The 26,712-nt window shown below is 43.3% G+C and overlaps 3 protein-coding genes across 5 annotated transcripts; all 3 read right to left on the reverse strand.

The window, feature by feature from the left end:
- Window positions 1-1,402: 1,402 nt before the first annotated feature.
- On the reverse strand, window positions 1,403-2,450 carry LOC138359214 (dentin sialophosphoprotein-like). Its single transcript, XM_069318206.1, has 3 exons — window positions 2,395-2,450; window positions 1,740-2,230; window positions 1,403-1,410 (listed from the first exon to the last, which is right to left on the reverse strand). Exons 1-3 carry the CDS (start codon window positions 2,448-2,450, stop codon window positions 1,403-1,405), a joined length of 555 nt encoding a protein of 184 aa, XP_069174307.1.
- Window positions 2,451-3,169: 719 nt separating this feature from the next.
- Window positions 3,170-25,405, reverse strand: LOC123773340 (organic cation transporter protein). Of its 3 annotated transcripts, XM_045766995.2 has the most exons (13): window positions 25,224-25,405; window positions 24,332-24,436; window positions 20,012-20,114; window positions 17,662-17,773; window positions 13,786-13,889; window positions 12,310-12,455; window positions 10,933-11,101; window positions 7,931-8,078; window positions 6,915-7,012; window positions 5,966-6,225; window positions 5,224-5,411; window positions 4,969-5,120; window positions 3,170-4,546 (listed from the first exon to the last, which is right to left on the reverse strand). In XM_045766995.2, the coding sequence occupies exons 2-13, from the start codon at window positions 24,414-24,416 to the stop codon at window positions 4,447-4,449; spliced, it is 1,665 nt and encodes a 554-aa protein (XP_045622951.1). In that variant the 5' UTR covers window positions 24,417-24,436; window positions 25,224-25,405; the 3' UTR covers window positions 3,170-4,446. The 3 variants fall into 3 exon arrangements, with proteins under 3 accessions (XP_045622951.1, XP_045622952.1, XP_069174179.1); XM_045766996.2 differs by lacking the exons at window positions 24,332-24,436; window positions 25,224-25,405 and adding an exon at window positions 17,914-18,087 and having other exon boundaries at window positions 20,012-20,100; XM_069318078.1 differs by lacking the exons at window positions 17,662-17,773; window positions 20,012-20,114; window positions 24,332-24,436; window positions 25,224-25,405 and adding an exon at window positions 16,608-16,617.
- LOC138359215 (uncharacterized) lies at window positions 24,663-25,799 on the reverse strand. Its single transcript, XM_069318207.1, has 3 exons — window positions 25,758-25,799; window positions 24,978-25,127; window positions 24,663-24,854 (listed from the first exon to the last, which is right to left on the reverse strand). Exons 1-3 carry the CDS (start codon window positions 25,797-25,799, stop codon window positions 24,663-24,665), a joined length of 384 nt encoding a protein of 127 aa, XP_069174308.1.
- Between the last annotated feature and the right edge of the window lie 913 nt (window positions 25,800-26,712).

The raw sequence follows: 26,712 nt of genomic DNA on the forward strand, positions 1-26,712 counted from the left end.
GTAAATCTCTCTTGAATGAAGATCCGTGGAACCAGCTGTAGTTTTCTCTTATTATGAAGTCGATGTTGAAAGATAATTCGTCAGACGCAAGAGAACAGATCAAATGCAAGGAATGACGTGCATTTGATACGAAATAAATAAAGGATATCCTTCATCAGTGTAAGGCGAGAGATGAGGTCCACACACAGTTCATGCCCTGTCCGGCCATTAGGCTGCTTCAAATCAACTCCAATATAGCCAAAATAATTGTCATTGATACAAGGCTTCAGAGGTAGTGCTTGTGACTAAAACTAGTCCCATAAACTGAGATAAAATCCTACTGTGTTTAGCTTTATAATATCAAACACAAATGTTCTTCACACGCAATATCTGTCTACTCATCTATAAGTTTATCTCTCGGAATGTTCGGTAATATGTTTATTGTTTGTGATGTGTGTTAATATATGTATGAACACGTTGTACTGAACTGGGTGAGGATAGCTTGAGCTACCTCATCCCTTTGTGTGTAATCCTCAATAAACTTATTTCAATTTCATCTATAAGTGCATACAGAAATCGCAATATCGTGATATATCAAATGAACAAATCCACAAGAGCCGTGCTGCGGGTTCGAACCTACGTACAGGATGTTCTATAAGTGGTTTACTGATGGTCCATCACTATATATTTGTACATTCCATCAAACAGTTATGTGCTATCACTTCAGGAGGTTGCTTGCAAAGACTTGCTTAAGACAGAAGAGCAGTCACTGACACACAAAGGCCAGAAAGTACGAGTATAAATAACTAAGGCATGTTTAGAACCGAGAATTATATGTACGGGCAACACAGAACATCCACTAGACAGTGTGCCATTAAAATTGCCAGAATTAGGCTGAGATATCCATATCTATGGCAGGTGGCTGCAGGTAATAAATCCCCCAATGGTAAACACTGCAATTGTAAACTATGTGAACAAGAGCTGGGACATACTCTCCAACACTATCTGTGATTGTCCTGTTATAAGTGACTTCAGAACAAATGGTATGAGGTACTCTGAGCTCTGTAATTACTTCATACACTCAGGAATATTGGAAGATATTCTTGTGCTGTAGCCAGATTTTGCTAGTGGAGCCTAATAGATCCTGCAGCCTTACAAGTTATGTTCTCTCCTGACTTAGTCAAAGTCGATTTGTTCTTGTACTGCAAATATATAAATCTCACAAGTTACATTTTTTTGTAAATTGTGTTATTTACTGTCTCCTGTCCTTTGCAATGTAAATCGCCATATCGGTAAATTGTAAAAAATGTATTTTTAAATTTATTCCACTTAGCGTCATATCAAACCCGAGTGTTAGAATTATTTACATGATAATGATCAGTGTTAGGGTAATATTATTTTAATGTAAAACGGAATAATATATTTACAATTCTGCAAAAATTATGCAAATTATATTTGCAGCTATTTTATAAATTTAGGTTCTTGAATTTCATTAACTGTAAACACTTGTACATTTATGAATAATGACTTACATTTTTAATCTCTAGTGCGGTTACTTTTACTACTGCTTTTGTTATTACTTCTACCGTTGTCATTACTGCTACTGTTGGCATTACTGCTACTGTTGGCATTACTGCTACTGTTGTCATTACTGCCACTGTTGTCATTACTGCCACTGTTGTCATTACTGCTACTGTTGGCATTACTGCTACTGTTGTCATTACTGCCACTGTTGTCATTACTGCCACTGTTGTCATTACTGCTACTGTTGGCATTACTGCTACTGTTGGCATTACTGCTACTGTTGGCATTACTGCTACTGTTGTCATTACTGCTACTGTTGCCATTACTGCCACTGTTGTCATTACTGCCACTGTTGTCATTACTGCCACTGTTGTCATTACTGCCACTGTTGTCATTACTGCCACTGTTGTCATTACTGCCACTGTTGTCATTACTGCCACTGTTGTCATTACTGCCACTGTTGTCATTACTGCTACTGTTGGCATTACTGCTACTGTTGGCATTACTGCTACTGTTGGCATTACTGCTACTGTTGTCATTACTGCTACTGTTGCCATTACTGCCACTGTTGTCATTACTGCCACTGTTGTCATTACTGCCACTGTTGTCATTACTGCCACTGTTGTCATTACTGCCACTGTTGTCATTACTGCTACTGTTGTTATTACTGATACTGTTGTCATTACTGCTACTGTTTTCATCACTGCCACTGTTGTCATTACTGCCACTGTTGTCATTACTGATACTGTTATACAAACCTCAGTTGGACCGCCGTGATGTCTTCAGTTGCAGCTAACAGTTGATGCCAGATATGGTACTATCCAAGCCCGTCCTCCTAAGGGTTCCCAACGTCAAGAAACTGTCGTACTAAAGTGCCATATCCTAACTTACCAGAGAACCCAAAACAGAAAACGGGACAGTATGTCAATTTCGCGAGCCACTTCCATTTTCGTTAGGGAAGTGCGTTAGGCTCGACTGGATTTGATTAAGTTAGGTTAGATTAAAGTTAGGTTAGATTAAAATAAGGTTAGGTTAGGTTAGGCTAGGCTGTGTACGTTAGGCTCGACTGAGTTTAATTAAGTTAGGTTAGATTAAAGTAAAGTTAGGTCGTGTAAGGTTAGGTAGGTTTTAAAATCCATTAGCGAGCCGACCTGTGCTCAATGTGACTTACATTCTCTTGTATGGATACTCGCCAGCCCTTGTATTTGAACGACAGGACCGACTATTCCACCAGGCTTTAACCAGAGCACAGTGGCCTACGTCCTCGGTTTACAACCTATAGATCCGGGAGAGAGGGAATTGTGAGGGGAATGCGCCAAGCCAATACGACTATATAGCACTTGGAAGAGGTCAGGATAAGGATTTGGGATAGGAATGGGGAAAGGAATAGTGCCAAACCACATTGAACGCCGACCTGCCGGGATTAATGTCCCCCGGGAGAACAGAAACGGTTCGGCAAGTTTCCTTTCATCTGGTGACTTTAATCACCCAGCTGTAAAATAAGTACCCGGGAGTTAGGCAACTGTTGAGGGGTTGCATCTTGGGAAAGATCAGCAGCTGGCCTAGGGTTAGGCCAGGTAGAGGTACAAGGGAGGCCTAAGGGAGACCCCGATGAATTTAAAAGTACAGGGTTCTTGTCCTCAACAAGGGTAATAATATATAACACCAGGAGACAACTCTTTAAGGTGATAGAGAAGCTGGTCAACACTTTGTCATAAACATTAGAGTAACTAGTTTGACTTTTTGGGGGGTTTATTTAAAATGGCGTCCAAAATGACAGTACTTATAATGACTGTGCAACAAAAGTGAAAAAAGTTCACATTTGTACTAATAATTTTTGTAGAGGATCTGAGAAAGGCTGAGGTTTTCTAGGCCTAGTACACCACATATGGACTAAATTAGCCCTAATATTGTGGACATTAGGCCTAGGATTGTTTATTTAGGACTACGATAGGTTAGCGTTAGGATTAATGTTTGTTTTCGACATGTTCTCCAGAATTCCAATAGCATAAAACAGATTTTTTGTGTGTGTGTGGGGGGGGGGGGTACAATAAATAGCCTATTTTTTGCCCGCCCCCACCCACAGTTCCAACAAATATACTCTCTTTTGTTACAGCTGTTTTTAGTAAACATTTAACGTGATTGTAACAACTCTGGTTGTGCTGCAGTTTAATCCTTGCAAAACATTATGCTGCAGTTAGAACACCTGTGAAATATTGCGATAGTTAAAACACATGTGGAATATTGTGCTGCAGTTAAAACACCTGTGTGAACATTGTGCTGCAATTAAAACACATGTGGAACATTGTGCTGCAGTTAAAACACATGTGGAATATTGTGCTGCAGTTAAAACGCCTGTGGAACATTGTACTGCAGTTAAAACACCTGTGGAACATTGTGCTGCAGTTAAAACACCTGTGGAACATTGTGCTGCAGTTAAAACACCTGTGGAACATTGTGTTGCAGTTAAAACACCTGTGGAACATTGTGCTGCAGTTAAAACACCTGTGGAACATTGTGCTGCAGTTAAAACACCTGTGGAACATTGTGCTGCAGTTAAAACACATGTGGAACATTCTGCTGCAATTAAAACATATGTGGAACATTGTGCTGCAGTTAAAACACATATGGAATATTGTGCCTCAGTTAAAACACCTGTGTGAACATTATGCCTCAGTTAAAACACCTGTGTGAACATTGTGCTGCAGTTAAAACACATGTGGAACATTGTGCTGCAGTTAAAACGCATGTGGAACATTGTGCTGCAGTTAAAACACATGTGGAACATTGTGCTGCAGTTAAAACACATGTGGAATATTGTGCTGCAGTTAAAACACATGTGGAACATTGTGCTGCAGTTAAAACACCTGTGGAAAACTGATGGCATCATTACTATTAAACGCATCACACAGCTGACGTCTTCGCTGTTGATATACATTTGTATTACACCTTGTTTTCCGTTTCCAAGACTGTACTGCTCGTCTTCTCCGTTTCTGAGACTTCAATGTTCATCTTCTCCATTTCTGAGACTTCACTGCTCTTTCTGAAAAGGTAAAAATATAATAGTCTTGGAGGAAATTAGCTAGTAAGAAGCTTACAAAAAAACGATCAGATAGCTTCATCATAACTATCTTGTTTATCATCATAACTACTTTGTTTATCATCACAACGACTTTGTTTATCAGCATAACTATTTTGTTTCCCCACTTTCACGGAGAATACATGAGAGCAAATAGAAATAAAATAAAGATATCCACAACAGACACCCCCATATATTTGCCTGTTTACAAGTGCTAACCACAATGCTTGTTGTTAAGTACTTCCTATACTGTTTGAGTCTACGGTACTGAGGTAACAAGGCAAGCACTTTCTCCCCTGCCAGTTAGCAATGAAAGAACGGAATAAAATCCCTCTATACAAGGCCTAACAAACAACAAACCACCGTCAGTGGAAGAGGGAGCCTACTCTCTAGTCCTGCTGGAGGAGATGTGGGCGAGGTCGGTGATAGTGTCTGGGAGCGGCCTGCCTGCTGTCTCGCGCAGCGCAAGGGTTAAGAACCCTGCAATGAACGCCACCGCCGCGAAGATGGCTGACGGCACCCATGGTACCAGCGGACCCTGCATGGGAGGCAGCACATGAGAAGACACGTCAGGGGGAAACTAGATCCCACCCAAAGTATATAAACAGCAAGTTCCTTGGCTCTAAAGTGGTGGCACTGACCAGGTAGGTGGTGATGTAGGGCAGGATGGTGGAGGCCAACTGCGCGAATTCGCTGGCAGCCCCAATGCCCTGAAGGCGGACCTCGGTAGGGAAGAGCTCGGAGGCGTAGACGTAGATGATCTGGTAGGCGCCACTGATGCACACCTTGCCCCCCATGGCCAGGCTCACCACCACCCACGACCCGGAACCTGACCCAACAGTGGGTATCATTGTCTCACAACACCCTGCTATGTTATCATCTATCAGAGTACACATATATTATGTTATCATCTCTCTGAGTACATCCTGTGTGATTATTATTATTATTATTATTATTATTATTATTATTATTATTATTATTATTATTATTACTATTATGTTGTTGTTGTTGTTGTCAATTGGTAAATAAATAAAGTAGTTTATTTGTTATAGAAATTATATACACAACTCAGCAGATGGACTCAGGACAATGGAGCAAGTGCTCACCATAAGAGACTCTCTCCAAATATACTTTTTCACGCAAAGCACTTAAGTGTATACTGCCCTTACCTCAACCACTTCAGCTTGGTGAGCAGATTACAAGCTCTGAAGCCCTATTAACAATAATAACTTCGTGTCGAGGACGCCCTCGCAGCGCTACGAAGCTCGTAAGCTGTTGAGCAAATATATGGCAAGCCGCTATGATAAAGATAAGATGTACAGATCTCGTAGGTAGACACTAAGTGCTTTGTGAATCCCAGCACATCGGAGGAGAAGGACTCACCAGAAGGTATAAAAGCCAAGAGAAGGAGAAGGAGGCCACAGAGTATGTAGCTGACAGCGGTGGGTATCTTCCTGCCCCAGCGGTCAATGATGGGGGCGGTGAGCGAGTACCCGGGCACCTCCATCAGCCCCCCGAGAATGATGTAGAGGAAGGGGTCGGCACTGTAGTTGTCACCGCTGAGGTTAAGGCCGTCAAAGACCAAGGAGACGGCAAAGAAGTCCAGACACACCACTACGGTGACCAGAGTGACGGCGCGGGTGCTGTGAGCGAGCACGGGCGGCGCCAAGAAATAAATGCTATGTTATGCAGTTTATAATTATGATCATTACATCTTATGATGCCATTATGAATTTCTTTTGGATTTTTAATGCACTCTAATTTTGGGCAAACTAACTCAATTTTAAATGTACAAACATTTATGAAAATAAATATTAAATTTAAATTAGAGCGTAAGAATGCAGGAACCAGTGTCTGTGAAGGATACTACTCCTGCACTGCTAATTAGCAGTGGCGTCCCACAGGATAGTATGCTTCCTCCACTCCTCTTTCTCATTTACATTAATGACCTACTAAATGCCACACAATACTCGAGGTAGTACTAATGACACAGCCTTCATCTTCTCAAACACAATCCCACTTATTCTAAGTGATGCACTGAATACTGAACTAAAATAACCCAAGGTGCTCACTACCAACAAACTCTTAACTTTGCATAGATATATTGCATATGACGGAATTTGAAAATCAATCAACCAATCAGAGAGATTTAAGCATAAAACAAAGCCTAAATTCAGTGCTGAGCAAAGGGAAAATTCTTGGTGTACACACAGACAACAAATTGGACTTGCAATTGGAGGGTAAGACCCTTACCTGACCAAGGTTAGGGTAAGACCTTTGTCAGGTAAGTCTTACCTTTACCTGACGAAGGTGAGAGTAAGAGAACACCCACCTGATGAGAGACGGAAGAGACGGAGAACAGGAACACCGCTTCCTGCTCTCCTCCATCGCCTCTTTGCTCGGCTCTGCTGCCTTTATTGGCGTCGAGGACTGTCGAGGCAAGGCTACAATTAATGTCGGAATACTCTATAAATATCTCTTAAGTATTCTACTAAGTAACCTCTGTAATCTGGTCCCTTGTATTTGTAATTGAAAATATTATTATTAATATTATTATTATTATTTTACAACAGGCAGTATTGTACACTGACTTCAGCCCCATTCAGAGTTGCAACACAATCACAATCACTGCACGAGAACTATGAGTACGACTCGAGTACTGATGAGCCAGTATTGTACTGAGGTTAGCCAGTTGAGACAAATAAATATGACTTATTTTATCGACACATCTGAATGATGTGTCTAGAACTCCTAAGTAGTTATATCTACTTGTAACAGCAAAATCCTTTTTGCTGTTACTGTGAGATCTTCCTGACATTTATATTCAGTACTGTATGTAGAGTAATATAATTATCTTCAATTCCATATTTACCGTCTATTCAACGTCTATTTGTATCATTCCCATTTACAAGTCCTAAAATAACGCCGATATGCTTAATCCCTATTTCCTTCAAAAGGAGCATCCTATCTCTTTTATTTGTTCTTTTTATCTTCTCATTCGTTCTCTATTTTCGTTAATTAATTTCTTCGCGTACCTATTATTCTCTTCAGAAACCTGTTCTCTCGCACCTACATTTCGTTCACTTGGTATGCATAAATTCAACGTTTTTTCCTCTTCATCAAGTGCTCTTGATGATGAGCACTTGATGATGTATGTCTGTATACATGGCTATTTCACTGGAATCAGCTTTCAATCTGCTGACATTTGGGCGAGTTTTGTTTATACCTCACATGCGTCGCTGCAACCCACATCAGACGCCAAACCCTACTGCTGGGTGAACAGATGTCAGGAAACGTTGCGAAAGGTCTCAACATTCACCCCAGACAAAGGTTACCCTAGGTTCTGACCTCTTCCTGTATGATCTTCATGAGGGCTCGTAGGTCTTCTTCAGGCGGGAGTGTGGCGTTGTTCCAGCGGGCGGCCTTCTGCAGGATAGCGAGGGCTCGCTCGTGGTGGCCGTTGACAATCAGCCAGCGCGGGGACTCGTCCATGAAGCTGGCATGGGACACAGGGAACGCTATGAACAGGAAACGCAATGTACTGCAGACGAGGAGTCACAATAACGTGGCTGAAATATGTTGGCTAGACCACACACTAGAAAGTAGAGGGACGACGACGTTTCGGTCCGTCCTGGACCATTCTCAAGTCGATTATACAATCGACTTGAGAATGGTCCAGGACGGACCGAAACGTCGTCGTCCCTTCACCTTCTAGTGTGTGGTTTGGTCAGCATTGTACTGGTAACTTATCAGTAACTAGGTAGGGCAAGATTTGTATTTATTCTGTAATTGGTCTTACTTTAATTTGTTTGACCTTGTGTGAATTTGCTCTGTAGATGAAAGAGATAAATTATGTATATATTATAGTTATTTTAGTTTGGTTCATTTGTTATGCACCCCTATACCCATCGTATGGATGATGGAGGATAGGTTACAGAGGCACATAATGGGCTCAGGGACTAAACTCCAAATTTTTATTTAGCTAAACAAGTTTACAGTTTTGATAAGGTAGTTACATTTAATGTATATTAGCATTATATTCTTTTAGGGACCTCGTAGCCTGGTGGATAGCGCGCAGGATTCGTAATTCTGTGGCGCGGGGTCGATTCCCGCACGAGGCAGAAGCAAATGGGCAAAGTTTCTTTCACCCTGAATGCCCCTGTTACCTAGCAGTAAATAGGTACCTGGGAGTTAGTCAGCTGTCACGGGCTGCTTCCTGGGGGTGGAGGCCTGGTCGAGGACCGGGCCGCGGGGACACTAAAGCCCCGAAATCATCTCAAGATAACCTCAAGATAACCTCAAGATATCAACAACGGGTTCGAGAACCACCACAAGAACAGTAAGCTAAGTCGCCTACATATGCGGTGAGTTAGTTTCATAATTGATTTGAATTTCATGCAAGTCACCCACAATCACTGGGCAGCGGTGGAAAGGTTACAATCGCCCACATTTTCTACCTAGAGTTAACAAACTGGGAATATTTGGCTAAAAATTCTAGTAGTAGTAGGTGGCTTTGATTGAAATATTCACAGGTTTCTTGGACATTTGTTATAGACCTGTCTCTAAACTCACGTATCTGTTGAATTATTGTTGTTTTAGATTTAGCTACTCAGAACGAAGTATCCATGTAGCGCGGGCTATGGTGAGCTCGTAAATTCTCTCACGTATCTTTTCGCACTCCATTACATAATGACGGGAAGGGGGGGGGGGCGATGGGAATACTTTTGCTGATAGTTTACATTTAGACAAGATTACCTCAGCAGGTAATGCAAATTATATACAACTTTTAATTCGAAAATATCACAATGTTGCATTAACTCTTGAAATGCTCAATTCCAGTTAGGAAAATACGTTTGTATACATTAATTTGAAAATAATAATAATAACAAATAATTTTAAAGTTTCTTTTCCTTGGATTTACACAATTTCAAAACAATTAAATTCTTATATTAATCCGCAGACCTGAAATTCAGCTCAATCGCCATCTGTTACCGTAGTTTTTTATAATGCCCAGAATAAAATGAAATTATAGCTAGGTTAACTAAAAAAAATACCAAATGTGCTCGTAAATTAATGTTTCGGTCTATTTTCTTGGATACGATGATGCCAGAAGCGCCAAAATTTGTCTAATTAACGACTGTATATTACAATAACAAAGTTCTTCACTCCTACAGAGTTTTATTAGTAGCAGATACATAAATTATAGCTATTTTAAGGAATTGATTTACCTGAATTTATCTGAGGGTTACTAATACTTTAGTGGCCTTAACGAGGACAGGAAGCTGGCGGCTTGTCAAAGCTCCCTCCATTTGTCCTAATGATTTTTTTTCAAGCAGGATTTTAACATTTAGCAGTGATTTGGCATTTACGGTTTCTGCGGGTAGGCGGTTCCATGGGTTTATAACCCTGTGGGTGAAAAAGCATCTTCCGTTTTCAGTCCTATTAAGCTTGAAATTGTTGTTCCTTGCTGGTGCTACATCTCCCGGGAGTACAGTCGGGTTAGTTCTCGACGCACAATCGAGAATTCCGGGTTCGAATCCCGGGTAGGACAGAAATGGTTGAGCACATTTCCCTTCCCTAGCAGTGAGTAGTTACTCATGAGGTCAGTCAGTTTGTTGGGGAGGGGGGGTTGCATCCTGGGCGGGGTCAGTAATTCGGCCCTTCGGGGGGGGGGGGAGCCTCGATAAAAGCCAAAACGAATATGAACACAGTCTGGCTTCCTGTCTCCCGACACAATGAATTATGAATTATCTGACCATTTGAAGAAGTTGTCTGGATCTATACCTTCCAAACTGTTCAAGATGACTTTAGCTTTGGAATGACTTTTGTTGCTCGGTGTTGCACTTTCCCCAAAGCAGCTGTCTTTCTGAAGATGAGGTCTCCATGCTTGGATACAATAACCCAAGTGATTTATATCACTTTATACCAAGCTCGAGATTTATATAGTTGAGTAACTATACCTTCTTTTCCCTCCAGTCAAAGTTACGTCTGGCTATTCTCATTATTTTCCAAACTCCCATTGTCGGAGACAGGAAGCCTGGATTTAGGCAAATCGAGGTCCCCCTAAGCCATCTACTGTTCTTTCCCAGCCTGCAACCCACAACAATTTAGGGAAATTATAAGCAGAACTAAATTCTGTTGATTTTTGCTACTGCTAATTTACATAGACCAGTGTGATCTTGTGTGCCGTTATACGTCAATTGGCGTATGTCGCAGTCTAAGGGTTAACAATGTAGGTTAGCTCGCATAAGAGCTACACAGGAATGTTTCCCCAGAAATGAGGTTATTCTGAAAAAGAGATTACTCACAAGTAAACACGGAGGAGTTACTCAAAGGAGAGGATTACTCACTATAGAGGAATGAAGATGAGTAAGGTGGGGAGAGACACAGCAGCTTGCAAGTACCTCCAGTCACGTATGAAGTAAGCTACGCCGCCCCAGGCCATGGTGCCCAGTGCCCAGGGCAGGCCGGTCAGGATGCCCACCGTGCCTCGGTGCTTGGGCTCGCATACCTCCATAGCTGCCGGACGTCAATACATTATGAGGAGTTAGGTACACAAGGTGGAATGTTTGTGTGCAGTTATTTATTATTAGGACTAAAGTTTCACGTACATAAGTGTAAAAATTGCCTAACTGAAGTTACTGAATGAGATTTAGATTTGTGGCGCGTGTCACGGTTCTGGAATGTATTATTGTTGTCTAGGGGAATAAGGCTTGTAATTATGCCAAGGGGAATTCAAGGTGTAGGGAAAGAGCTGAGTTTATATTTATTTATAATTATATTTATATTTATAAGACACAAGATATATTACATTGCATAATTCACTCCTAACAACTCAAGGTCATTCTGACGGTAACAACATTACCTTCTGTGTAATGTTGTTACCTTTTAATAACATTAACTGTGCACACCACCATCACCTCCACACCTGTTAACCTAAGACGGTCTTTCCTTTAAGTTTACTTCCCATTGCACATTTCACAAGTACTCTCATACTGTCATTAATTCTTCTCTGTTCTGTAGCCTACTCTCCTCTCTGACCCCTTGACTTACGTTCATTGATTCAGTCATTATTCTGAATGACATTCAATTCAGTCATATAGTCACAAACCGGGACACAATGGTCGTTGGCTCCAAATGGTATTTCATGATGTTTTCAATATCTTCCTCATTTTGGGTGAAGATCATAGCCAGCCGACTGACTGCATCTCCCACCTTTCTCTTCTGTTATCTTTTAAATGTTGTTTTTAAGGATTTCCTCTACAGAACTTCCACTAATTTTGCCCTCCACGTTTTCCCCATCATAGGGGGGGTTTCTCGACTCCCAGTCTGTCTCTAAATGATTTAGAGCTCCCTCTCCATGATTAGTAGTTTATCTTTCATTCTGTGTGCTGCTCTTAATACTCTGTGTTTGTGTCTTTACATGTCTGTTTGGTCTTCAGTTGTTTGCTAGTGGGGAAGGAAGTGGTTGCATATTACCAATTTTTTTCCACCTGGTATCACAGTTCCAGTCTGTGTGTGAGTAACAGTTAAAATTACCGCATTCATATTAGCCAGTTCACATGCCCTATGTAACACACAACATAAGCAAAATAGTTGGCTGCAGAAAGTCCATGAATACCAGCAGTTTTAAGGTATGGAAAGCTAGGAGTAAGACTGCTTGTATTCTCCATAACTGGCAGTCCTCTCCAAGACAGAGGTGAGGAGGGGTGTGAAGGAGGTCTCACCGTAGATGAAGAGGGTCAGGAGGTTGACGGAGCCCATGAAGAACCTGACGACGAGGATGGCAGTGAGGTTGCTCAGGAAGCACAGACCCACCGACGTGGCCACCGTCACCGCCTGTGTCGTCACCACCACCACCCTCCGACCGTACCTTACCAGGGAGGGAGACACGAGGCAACACAGTGAGAAGGGGAATTGTCCAGGGGAAAAGGCGCCAAAAGCCATTATGACTATGTAGCACTGGGAAGGGGTCAGGATAAGGATTTGGGATGGGACGGGGGGAAAGGAATGGTGCCCAACCACTTGGACGGTCGGGGACTGAACGCCGAAAAAGGCAGTTGAAAAGGTGAGAGGCAGAGTGTGCGATATAAAGACAAGTGCAGCAGGACAAATACATATCTGAATGCTTAGTAAGATTGGTATGCATATAACCCAACAGATAATCATTTATGTCATAAAATGTGTACCGAAAACTCTTAATATCGTATCATAGAGAGGACAACAAAACTAACAAGAAACCACACGAAGAATATCACGAGAAAATCACACGAACGTGATATTATCAATGAGAAAATCAATTGCAGCAACGAAGTAACTCTCGAACTGGCGATCATGGAAGTCTCAGTCGTGCACCTTACCCCTGTACCACGACTTGGTATGTTATACAACCTGGGAATCCATTGAATCCAAAGGAAGTGTTGATTAGCTTCTACTGAAGCCTGTCCAAGTTTTACACATAACCCCCTAACACTGGAATATGCAGCAGTCGCAAGCTGAAGAAGATCTCAAGAAGCACATCATCGAACTGGAAAAGATGCAAACACATGCAACGAATTGACTTCCAGAACTGAAAGACAAGAGCTATGAGGAGATGCTAGAGGTCTCAAATATGCCAAACAAGAAAGAAAGAAAGAAAGAAGCGATAGAAGAAAAAAGAAGCGATAGGATCACTACGTACAAAATAGTAACGGGATTCGACAAAATGGATAAAGAAGAATTCTCGAAACCTGGAACTTCAAGAACAAGAAGATCATAGATACGGAAACAAAGATGCAAATAAAATTAGAAAGATCACTTTTGCCAACAAAGTAGTAGAACAAGTTAGGTTGTAGAACAGAGTGGTAGAACAGAATGAGCTGAAACAAGTTAGGTGAGAAGGTAATGGACGCCAAAACCCTTCACAAGTTTCAAAGCGTTACTGAGAAAGAAAGTTACAAAGAGTACTGGGAAGACGGGACACCACCACGAGCGCAGCTCTTATCCTGTAACTACACTTAGCTAATTACACACACACACACAGATACACACGTGGTAGATGGGTTGGAACAAGTTAAGTGAGAAGGTGGTGGAGGCCAAGACCGTCAAAAGTTTCAAAGCGTTATATGACAAAGAGTGTTGGGAAGACGGGACGCCACGAGCGTAGCTCTCATCCTGTAACTACACTTAGGTAATTACACACACACACAGATACACACACTCACCTGTCGGCCAGGTACCCTCCAAGGAGAGGGCTGAGGAAGGTGCCGAGCATATAGACACCTTGGTAGGTGGCCCTCAGGTGCTCCCGGCTACACACTAGGGAGAACTGTGAACACAACAACAACATCACATTAACACTCCCCTCCCACACACTGACCAGTATCGCCATCCTCCATGATGGCGGCTTTGTTTACATTTATTCAACAGCTGATGAATTGCGAAACGTCCCAACCATATTATTATTGTTATGAACAACCTTCGGAGCTCGTAAACTGTTTCATAAATGTCAACAAAGCCACCGTGACTGACGCAAGATGTACAGGTTTCGTATGTAGAAACGATAGTACTTGATGACTCCTGCACGATCTCTCTATCATTTGCAATCCCTCCCCCCCACCTCCCCTTGATATGCTGACCAGCTCTATAACATTTACATGTCCTGGTTTTCTCACCTGGTGGTCAGAAAATATGGTTATCAATATCATAACCCTGATATATCATAACTCAGAATGATTGTGATGATAGCATCCCCAGGGTGGATGGCTGTGAGGATAACATCCCAGGGTGGATGACTGCGAGGATAACATCCCAGGGTGGATGGCTGTGATGATAGCATCCCAGGGTGGATGGCTGTGAGGATAACATCCCCAGGGTGGATGGCTGTGATGATAGCATCCCAGGGTGGATGGCTGTGAGGATAACATCCCCAGAGTGGATGCATTAAGAGGACATCAACACCACCCCCACCACCACCAAACACTATCTCAGTATCTACAAGGCCAACACCGAAGTGGTCTTATCTCCGTTGTCGGGGGACATCATTTAAGCATCAAAACCTTTCTAATCTCCTTCCTGTGTTCCTCCGCCGTGTGGCACTTCATCCCGTCGACAGAATTTGACACACCGATCCCAGCATTGGTGTCCTCGTGTTGGGCTCCCCGCAATAGGCTACCCACCAACTAACAGCAATACTCGAGTTCTTGTTTTAAGTTCTTTGATATGTTGCGATTTTCCCAATACTAATATGTTATTGTTTTCATCTTCGGGTGAGATGGATGACCTACTAACATTTCGACCTATCCAGTTTTAGCTTTAATAAAGAGTTAGGCTCTTGTTACCCCAAATCTGCCCGCCTTCAACTGCTTGTGCTTCAGGTTGGTCTGGTATAGCACTAGGCTGCGTCGCGGGCAATATGAGTAAACACCAGTCCCTCTATCACCCCGGGGCCCACTGGTCATGTGTATCTGGGGGTCGGTGTATCTGGGGGTCGGTGAATCTGGGGTCGGTGTATCTGGGGGTCGGTGTATCTGGGGGTCGGTGTATCTGGGGGTCGGTGAATCTGGGGTCGGTGTATATGAGGGTCGGTGTATATGGGGGTCGGTGTATCTGGGGGTCGGTGTATATGGGGGTCGGTGTATATGAGGGTCGGTGTATATGAGGGTCGGTGTATCTGGGGGTCGGTGTATCTGGGGGTCGGTGGGGAACGGTGGTTGCCTCCCGAAGCGCCAAGGGGATACAGGTAAAAAACAACAAAATAGTCCAGAACTAAACTAAACACAATGGGGTGCACAATAAACTAGCCGCCTCCTGCGGCAATAATAACAAAAACAGTGTATTGAGGCCAGACATAAATATATTAGCATATTTAACAAGAGGGTAAATATAAACATGTTGTGGATTCCTTCTCACATTGGCCAGAGGAACGTGATAAAGTTAACGCCCTTGCCAAGGTTGCAGTAAATAAAGACAGTGTTGAACGGAATCTTGAGTTATCAAATAGGTCCCTTAAAAGTGTCATTAGACGAGAACTCCTGGATGAATCTGAAGCCTTGGTATGAGACCCTAACTATAAAAACACACAAAACATATGCAATATGGCTCGTCCCGGAATTGAGGGGCCTGATCTACGAAGAAAGACTGATGGATGGAACTGGGCCTCGCCACACTGGAAGAAGGAAATGGGGCAGACATGATAATGATGTGCAACATTCTAAGAGATGTTAAAAAAGTAGCTAGATAAGTAGTGTTCAAATTAATTAACAGAAGAACGAGGGGAACATTTCACACAGAAATCACCATGGCGTGATGCATCAAATAAACAAATCCACAAGGCGCCTATTGTGATTTCTGTGTGTAATGAAGTAAGGCTTATTGGCAGAGCTCGGGTGCATGGGGGTATTGTAATTGTGTAAAACCCTGCTTTGTGTCTCGGAGAGACTGCAGGATCCGTGGTAGGTCAAGTTGATTTCCCGGTTGCAATTCTTATACCATGTCATAACTCAGTCGATTAAGGCGCGTCTGGGATCCTCTCGGGCGTAGGTTCGAACCCTCGTCACGGCCCTTGTGGATTTGTTCATTTAACGAGGGGACATTATACTTGAAACAAATGTCACGGAGAAGCTAGAAGGCACTTCGTCAATCTAATGTAGGCTATGAGTCACAATAACGTGGCTGAAGTATGTTGACCAATCCACACACAAGAAAATGAAGGGACAACGACGTTTCGGACCGTCCTGGACCATTCTCAAGTCGATTGGTGAGAATCGACGTTACTATCGACTTGAGAATGGTCCGGGACGGACCGAAACGTCGTCGTCCCTTCATTTTCTAGTGTGTGGATTGGTCAACATACTTCGTGAATCTAAGATTCGTAAATGTGTGAAACAGACCTGGTGAAGAATTGTCGAGGCCAAATGATATTAAGTTTTAAATGCAAATATCCTAAGAAAAACGATTGAAAAGTCATTGCACTGAACTACTGATGGTACTGTACTAACATTTAAGTTAGTACAGTACCTCGGAAGTCAGAGTGGTACAGGTGTACCTCAGAGGTGAGGGTGGTACAAAAGGTGTACCTCAGAGGTGAGGGTGGTACTGAAGGTGTACCTCAGAGGTGAGGGTGGTACTGAAGGTGTACCTCAGAGGTGAGGGTGGTACAAAAGGTGTACCTCAGAGGTGAGGGTGGTACAAAAGGTGTACCTCAGAGGTGAGGGTGGTACTGAAGGTGTACCTCAGAGGTGAGGGTGGTACTGAAGGTGTACCTCAGAGGTGAGGGTGGTACTGAAGGTGTACCTCAGAGGTGAGGGTGGTACAAAAGGTGTACCTCAGAGGTGAGGGTGGTACAGAAGGTGTACCTCAGAGGTGAGGGTGGTACTGAAGGTGTACCTCAGAGGTGAGGGTGGTACTGAAGGTGTACCTCAGAGGTGAGGGTGGTACTGAAGGTGTACCTCAGAGGTGAGGGTGGTACAAAAGGTGTACCTCAGAGGTGAGGGTGGTACAGAAGGTGTACCTCAGAGGTGAGGGTGGTACTGAAGGTGTACCTCAGAGGTGAGGGTGGTACAGAAGGTGTACCTCAGAGGTGAGGGTGGTACTGGAGGTGTACCTCAGAGGTGAGGGTGGTACAGAAGGTGTACCTCAGAGGTGAGGGTGGTACTGAAGGTGTACCTCAGAGGTGAGGGTGGTACAAAAGGTGTACCTCAGAGGTGAGGGTGGTACTGAAGGTGTACCTCAGAGGTGAGGGTGGTACTGAAGGTGTACCTCAGAGGTGAGGGTGGTACTGAAGGTGTACCTCAGAGGTGAGGGTGGTACAAAAGGTGTACCTCAGAGGTGAGGGTGGTACAGAAGGTGTACCTCAGAGGTGAGGGTGGTACTGAAGGTGTACCTCAGAGGTGAGGGTGGTACTGAAGGTGTACCTCAGAGGTGAGGGTGGTACTGAAGGTGTACCTCAGAGGTGAGGGTGGTACTGAAGGTGTACCTCAGAGGTGAGGGTGGTACTGAAGGTGTACCTCAGAGGTGAGGGTGGTACTGAAGGTGTACCTCAGAGGTGAGGGTGGTACTGAAGGTGTACCTCAGAGGTGAGGGTGGTACTGAAGGTGTACCTCAGAGGTGAGGGTGTTGGAGAAGACGGATGTATCAAAGTCCCACTCGGTGCATGGCTCCTCCTCCAGCGCCCCCGAGGACGACCTGTTGACCGTGTAGCTGCAGGAGTCTCTGCCGGGGGGGAAGAGGAGTCAGCTGTGTGTGTATATTTACTATTTGTGCCTACAGAATCGAGCTATGAGCTTTTAGACTATTTTTTCCTCTATTATGTCTATTATATATATTTCTTTCTAACACAAACACACACACACCTGCGGGGCTTCGAGGCTGAGTGGACAACGCTCTGAGGTCGTAGTCTTAAGGGCTCGGGTTCCATCCCCGGCAGTGGCAGAGACAAATGGGCAGAGTTTCTTTCATCCTGGTGCTCCTGTTCACTTAGCAGTAAATAGGTACCTGGGAGTTAGACAGCTGCTACGGGATGCTTCCTGGGTGTGTGTGTGTAAGAGAAATATATGTAGTAGACATAATAGAAGAAAAATAAATTGGTTAGAAAGGCTAATAGCTTGATTCTGCAGATACAAATAGTAAACACACACACACATTCCCAGGAAGCAGCCCGTAGCAGCTGTATCTCGTGTACTTATTTACAGCTAGGTGAGCAGATGCATCAGGTGAAGGAAACTATTAATTTGTTTGTCTCAGCCGGGTGTGTGTGTGTGTGTACTCACCTATTTGTGCCTGCAGGATCGAGCATTGACTCTTGGCTCCCGCCTTTCTAGCTATCAATTGTTTAGAGTAATGACTCCTATCCTATTTCCCTATCATATCTAGTTTTAAAATTATGAATAAAGTTTGCTTCCACAACCTGCTCCTGAAGTGCATTCCATTTTCCCACTACTCTCACGCCAAAAGAAAACTTCCTAACATCTCTGTGACTCATCTGAGTTTCCAGCTTCCACCCATGTCCCCTTGTTCTGCTACTATTACGTGTGAACATTTCGTTTATTTCCACTCTGTCAATCCAACTGAGTATTTTATTGGTTCCTATCATATCCCCCCTATCCCTTCTTTTTTCGAGTCGGGTTCAGTTCCTTCAGGCGCTCTTCATATTCCATCCCTCGTAACTCTGGGACGAGCCTCGTCGCAAACTTCTGAACCTTTTCCAGTTTCCTTATGTGTTTCTTCAGATGGGGACTCCATGATGGGGCGGCATACTCCAAGACTGGTCTCACGTAGGCAGTGTAAAGCGCCCTAAATGCCTCCTTACCTAGGTTACTGAATGTTCTAATTTTTGCCAGTGTAGAGTACGCTTCTGTCATTATCCTATTTATATGTGCCTCAGGAGTTGGATTAGGTGTTACGTCCACTCCCAGGTCTCTTTCTCGAATCGTCACAGGCAGGTAGTTTCCCTACATTGTGTACTGTCCCTTTGGTCTCCTATCACCTAACCCCATTTCCATAACTTTACATTTGTTCGTGTTGGAACTCCAGTAGCCATTTCTCTGACCATCTCTGCAACCTGTTCAAGTCCTCTTGGAGGATCCTACAATCCTCATCTGTCACAACTCTTCTCATTAATTTTGCGACATTCGCGAACATTGACATGTAGGACTCTACTCCTGTAACCATGTAATTTACCTATATTAGAAATAGAATTGGTCCCAGCACCGATCCTTGAGGTACTCCACTCGTTACTGTTCGCCAATCTGACTTCTCGCCCCTTACCGTTACTCTCTGGTTCCTTCCTGTTAGGTAGTTCCTTACCCATGCTAGGGCCTTTCTGCTTACTCCCGCCTGCCTCTTAAGTTTGAATAACAGTCTCATGTGCGGTACTGCATCAAAGGCTTTTTGGCAGTCCAGAAATATGCAGTCTGCCCATCCTTCTCTGTCCTGCCTTATTCTTGTTATTTTATCATAGAATTCCAGAAGGCTTGTTAGGCATGATTTCCTTTCCCTGAACCCATCCATGTTGGTGTTTGTTTGCAAATGTGTGTAACAAATGTTTGTTTATAAAGATGTGTGTATGCGTGTGTAGTCACCTAGATGTACTCACCTAGTTGTGCTTGCGGGGGTTGAGCTCTGGCTCTTTCGGCCAGCCTCTCAACTATCAATCCATCAACAGATTTTTTTTCACACACACACACACACACACTCAGGAAGCAGCCCGTAGCAGATGTCTAACTCCCATATACCTATTTACTGCTAGGTAACAGAGGCATTAGGGGTGAAAGAAACTCTGCCCATTTGTTTCCGCCGGCGCCGGTGATCGAACCCTGACCCTTAGGACTACAAATCCCGAGCGCTATCCACCCAGCCACCAGCCCCTGTGTGTATGTGTGTGCAGCAACAAAGGGTACTCAACTACTCACCGCGTTACTCAACTACTCACCGCGTTACTCAACTACTCACCGCGCTACATCAAGGTCATGGCCGAGCGGAGGGCGGCAGGTGTAGTTGAGTGTCGGCGCCAGATACACGCCACTGATAAACTGCGGAGGGACCAGCAAACACCCTGCGGGAGACACCACTACTCACAACTCCTGCACCACGAACCATCATCGCATATTACGCATCCACTTGCGAAACCTATATATATCTTTCAACAATCACGATTGTGGTAAGATGTACAGGTTTCGTGGGTGAACACGTTAATGCTTGATGATTCATGGTATGTACAGTTAGCATAACCTAATGATACATACAATTTTATTGTATGTATCATTGCATAATTAGAACTACAGCTCCGCTCCTGTGCCAGGTAAGTCCACTACGGGCTCACCATAGCCCGTGCAACTTGGAACTTTATCTTCTGAGTAGCTGAATCTAAAACAACAACAACAACAGCAATTAGAAAACGAGATCCGTGTGTGAAATACTTTAGTGTACGAATGGACCAAAGTCGCTCCCTGTACAGAACTGTGGCCTCACGCCTCTTATTATTGCCTGCTAAGGCAATAATAAGTACACTACTACTAAGCTTTCATCCAAAAATGATAAAGACCGTAAATGGTAGTATAAGTGATAGTATCTTTATCTTATAAGTATCTTTACTTACTATAGATGGTAGTACAAATTATTGTATTCACACTTACTATGGCTGGTAGTACGAAACATGTACTATTGCGCAAAATAGTCAACATTGTGTACTATTAATTTCAGCAGAGGATCTGAGAAAGAGGACAACCCTCAAACCAACCTTTTGCTCGACTTAGTAGAGTACATATACGTACAAGATATGGCCAAATATTGCGCACGTTAGGCCAAGAATTGCGTATATAGACATAGAAAAGCATGGTTTAAAGGCTAGGCTGTTTTAGAATTTGTTGTGGTCATTACAATTTACAAATAAAACATGGACACAACAAGTCTATATTCTGTACATTCCATCTATAATAGCAAAAGGTACTAGAGCTTCTTTCTCGACTCACAGTCGGGGATCCCGAGTTTGCCTCCCGGTAGGATGGAAATGGTTAGGCACGTTTCTTTTCAACTAATGCGCATTAAGCGACTGTTGATTACCGCGTCATCTTGCCTCCTACGTCGTGTTCAGTAGCCTCAACAGAAGAGGCTGTAAATGTTCAACTGTAAGGACATGTTCAACCCCCAACGTGCCCCCATTGCATGTAGACGCAGGAGTTGCAAGCAGAACATGCTTGGATGCAAGCAGAACATGCTTGGATGCAAGCAGAAATGCTTGGATGCAAGCAGAACATGCTTGGATGCAAGCAGAACATGCTTGGATGCAAGCAGAACATGCTTGGATGCAAGCAGAACATGCTTGGATGCAAGCATTAGGATGGGAGGTGTTCGCGGCAGATATTCACAGTGAGTCTCACTAAACGCAAGCACTCTTGTCCCTCACGAATCTGGTTTGGTATTGAGGGTTAAAGTCTACTAACATCTACAAGCTTATTACGGCCACCACACTGGCTTGCTGACCAACCACCAAGGATACTCTATTCCTCAGGACTACAGTGTACTGTATTCTCAGTGTATATGCCGAGAAATGGGATATGGCGTGTGCCCCTTCTGTGGGGTCAGCTCATAGGAAAACAAGCACGTGTTAACTACCAGTTCACGGTGAAGTGAGGTCAAATCAAAGTGTTTTAAAAATATAATCAGACCAACTATAATTAGTTTATATTCTATGTCATAGATCTATATTTCCAAGCACAAGAGTTATAACACATAACTTAAATAATGAAATGAGTTTAACTAAAGCCTCACTCTATATTTATTGATGCCTTGTTGAGACACAAAGATTGCCGTTGGTCATCCAAGTCAGTTAACCGTGACGTCATCACCTCCATAAACGATACAGTTCAACGTCCCGACATAAATCTTCCCCCAAATGAATAATTTAGCGTTCTTGAACACATACTACTCATCTCTAAATTATCTCTTAATATTTGTTGATTTTTTTGTTATATACAGTGCACAAAAGTGGCCGTGGCGTAGTGTCAACACACATTAATGACACTGTAAACAGCGTACCTCCAACACTGTTTATATAGGAGAGGCGTATATCTGTGCATTCATGCATGAAGGTTAGATATGTTCACTAGATATCTAACCCTGACCATGGAGGACAGTAGAAAATGTATATATGTAGGTTACCATTGTAAATGTGTGGCCACGTCTGAGGCAGAAAAAAAACTGCCCACGCTTCGCGAGTGATTTGGCCTGGGTTCGTATCCTGGCTGGGGAGGATTGACTAGGCGCCAATCCTTAATTGTACGCCTCTGTTCACCCAGCAGTAACTGGGTAGGTGGTTGTTAAACGATTGACGGGTCGTGTTCCAAGGAAACTAGCGGGTAAGGCTTACCGTGAGCTATGGGAAGGGAAAGCTCTCAGCTTGGGGGGGGGGGTAGAAATAGCCTAAGCTACTCTATCCCTTTGAGATGTATTTCTTTCTTGTCTCAATAAACATACTTGAACTTGAACTTGAAGCTCTCAGCCTGTTAATAGGAGTATGGTAGATACCAACCAATTAAACGGACTACTCTATGTAAAGGTAAGAAAAACGGTGGAATAGGAATACTGAATCAATCTTATGTATTACCCTTAGAAAGGAGATAATGCAGAGGAATAGTGTAAATACGCTAGGACATTACTTTTGTAAATTACGTGTTAGCTACTTGATACATATGCCAGAGTACACTGACCTGGCCTTTATTTCACCGCACTTTTATTCATGTGCAATTGATGTTCTCAGGCGGACTTGTAATATTGAAGGTTTTTTAATGATGAACAGTAAAGAAGTGTATGATGTTATACTACCAAATATAGTTCCTAGAGTACAGGAGGCATATCCACTCTTTAGCTGGCAAGTAATATGGGCAAACCTTCATGTTAAATTTATTGCCCCAAAATAACGTGAGCTATTATATCGCTATATTCATGAGACCCTCCCTACTAATGATAGGTTGTTGATGTTGGGCATTAAGGACAACAATAGGTGTGACCAATATACTGAAATTGAGAATATGCATATTTTTTATTTCTGTAAGCAGAAAGTTGTTCTTGTAAACTGGATTAGAGACACTCTTAAAGCTTTATGTGGACCAAGTATTAGTGGAGTTAATGAGGTTTTTAATATTTCATATTGACATAAAATGCAAGAAAATTAAGAATACAATAATTATGTTACTTTCTGTTTACATTTTTTGTGTGTGGATAGGCAGGCAGGAAGGTTACTCAGTAGACAGAATATTGAAGTTCTTGCGAGGCAGGATCAAGTATAACATTTGGGGTTTACGGCTCATGTTCGCTGATATGGAAAATTTGTTTACTGAGAATTATATAAAATATATATAAATGTAATAATTTCCCCTGTAAATTAATGTAAATATAATCTCCAATATTGTAAATCATTTCAAGAAAAATAAGTATAACATTTAGGGGCTTAAAGTTCACGTTCTGTGATAATGAAACACTTGTTTACTGAGAATTATACTACTGTATATGTAATGTAGTACTGTATTGCCTTGTAAAATTTATGTATATATGATTTATATTGTACTTTTTTAAATAAAGATAAAAAAATAACCTATTGACATACGCTTTACAACCATCGTCATTTCACATTACAACATAATACGTTACATAATATTATGTAGCATAATACGTTATATAATACAAAACATAAGACGTTATATGAGGGGGGGGGGGTAGAAATAGCCTAAACTACTCTATCCCTTTGAGATGTATTTTTTTCTTGTCTCAATAAACATACTTGAACTTGAACTTGAAGACGTTATATTTAATATGCCGCATTCAATGTAAAATCAGATCTTTTATTAAAGTTGAAAACTCTGCTGATCGGTCAACAATTCCCGCGTATAGTTAGCGCAAAGGTCTTTAGTTAACCCGTCCTAATAGAAAGTCGCATTTAGACGTATAATCTACCTAAGGCCAAGAATTGTCGTACTAGAAAGTATTAGCGACTCTTGAAAGTGACATACTGTCCCGTTTTTTGTTTTGAGTCCTCTGGTAGGTTAGGATAAGGACACTTTAGGACGACAGTTTCTTGACGTTGGGAAACCTTAGGAGGACGGGCTGCTTTAATGGGTGTCAACCAAGTGGGGTTAGGTTAGATTAAGCTAAGTTTGGTTAGTCTACTAGGTTAGGCAAAGTTAGGCTAGGCTAGGCTAGGTTAGGTTAGGCTAGGCTAGACAATTCGTGCTAGGCTAGCAGACGAAGGTGCTGACCAAGAGAGGTCTTACTCACAATAGGAGGAGGTGAGGAAATAGAGAACGTTCCACTTGCCGGTGCCCAGCTGTGTGAGCAGGTCATCAAACCTGCTGGTACTCATCCTGTCTGTGGAGGAACACCCTGCAGGAGGAGACAAGGGCGTTGGACGGGTTGTTTGTGTCTCTCATGTTATGTGATACACATTAACTCAGGAGGGAGGGAGACACGCCAGGAATTGCCTGATAAGTGGAGGGACCAACAAGGAGCAGCCTGACGGAGGGAAGACTACCAAGTGTTGCCAGACGGCGGTGACACACTAGACGTGGATAACACACATTAGGAACTTGCTGCCGGAGGAGGGGACTCATTAAGAGTTGCCTGACGGAGGAGGGGACACATTAAGAGTTGCCTGACGGAGGAGGGACACATTAAGAGTTGCCTGACGGACGAGGGACACATTAAGAGTTGCCTGATGGAGGAGGGACACATTAAGAGTTGCCTGACGGACGAGGGACACATTAAGAGTTGCCTGACGGACGAGGGACACATTAAGAGTTGCCTGACGGAGGAGGGGACACATTAAGAGTTGCCTGACGGAGGAGGGGACACATTAAGAGTTGCCTGACGGAGGAGGGGACACATTAAGGGTTGCCTGACGGAGGAGGGACACATTAAGAATTACCTGACGGAGGAGGGACACATTAAGAGTTGCCTGACTGAGCAGGGACACATTAAGAGTTGCCTGACGGAGGAGGGACACATTAAGAGTTGCCTGACGGAGGAGGGACACATTAAGAGTTGCCTGACGGAGGAGGGACACATTAAGAGTTGCCTGACAGAGGGGAAAACGAAGGTATCATGGTAACGTAACTTTACTCAGTTACGAACCGTCCTTAAGTCACATGACAAAGTGCTTAGGATCACTTACTTGAGTGTTTTGACGCACTTTACACAGAGTTTACTACTAGTATGTTAGGACATTAGTGCTAGGACACTGGTAGGTCACTTGGGAGACAGCAGTGGGACGCTAGGGGGACACGTGGGGAACAGCAGTGGGACACTAGTGGGACGTTAGGGGGGCCAAGAGTGCACTGGACCAGCGTTGGGATGACACTGAGCCTCTCAGCTGATAACCTCATTACTCTACTGGGTACAACATACCCAGTCACATTTGTGCGATAACTTCTGAACACGTGGTCACCACAACACGTGGTCACCACAACACGTGGTCACCGCAACACGTGGTCATCACAACACGTGGTCACCGCAACACGTGGTCACCGCAACACGTGGTCACCGCAGCGTGGTCATCACAACACGTGCTCACTGCAATACGTCATCACCGCAACATAGTATTTCCTTGTAAAATTTATGTATATATGATTTATATTGTATATTATTTAATAAAGATAACGAAAAAAGAAGCTCCACAATGGGCAGCTGCACGCCTGAAGCCTCGTACTTGTTTTGATGCACTCAGCCTAGGGGAAGAGACCCGAGCCATCGTGTATTTATATGTTGCGTCCTGCACACTAGGCTACGAGAGGTCACGACCGCTCCGTAGGGTGCAGTCGCACCTCCACAGATCTCTTGTATCAGCTAATGATACTGGTAATGGCTCCAAAGGGCCACTACTTACGGGCTATTCATGCCCGTGCCACCTTTTGGGTGGCTAATCTTCATCAATCAATCACTAGGCTAGTCTCCACCATGGACTCCTGCCCTTGAAGACGACAATGTGGAGTGTTTCCGGCTAGAAGTATAGGCAAGAATTTCTTGCACATGCCATATATATACATATATGCGAACAAGCCTGAATGGTCCCCCAGGACTATATGCGACTGAAAACTCACACCCCAGAAGTGACTCGAACTCATACTCCCAGGAGCAATATATGGCATGTGCAAGAAATTCTTGCCTATACTTCTCTACCTCTGTCTTGGCCAACTACTGACCTTCCCCCAGGATGCAACCCACGACAGTCGTCTAACTTCCCAGTTACTGCTAGGTGAACATAGGCATAAGGTGAAAGAGGAACATTGCTCAAATGCTTCTGTCCTGCCGCTGGGATGGAACCTGCGATCCTCAATTGCCAGCCGACGGGTGTATGTACTCACCTATTTGTGCCTGCAGGCTCGAGCTTTAGCTCTTCAACTCCACCTTTCCTACCGGGTTGACTGTGTGTGTGTATTAGGATGCGGGTAGGAAGAGCGAAGCCTGACAGCGTGTCCCAATGACCTTGGTATAAGATGAGACCTTTCCTGTCCAGCTTGCTACTTAACAATAACACGGGTGTCTCGTACAGCATCTCCCGCACCTACTTCCAGGCTGTGTGATCGCCAGCCAACAGACACACATGCATTACACGCCAAATAATATATAAAAAATTATCTTTATTTAAGAAAATACAATATAAA

Source organism: Procambarus clarkii, chromosome 89 (genome assembly GCF_040958095.1).
Source record: "Procambarus clarkii isolate CNS0578487 chromosome 89, FALCON_Pclarkii_2.0, whole genome shotgun sequence".
Classification (NCBI taxonomy): Eukaryota; Metazoa; Arthropoda; class Malacostraca; order Decapoda; family Cambaridae; genus Procambarus; species Procambarus clarkii.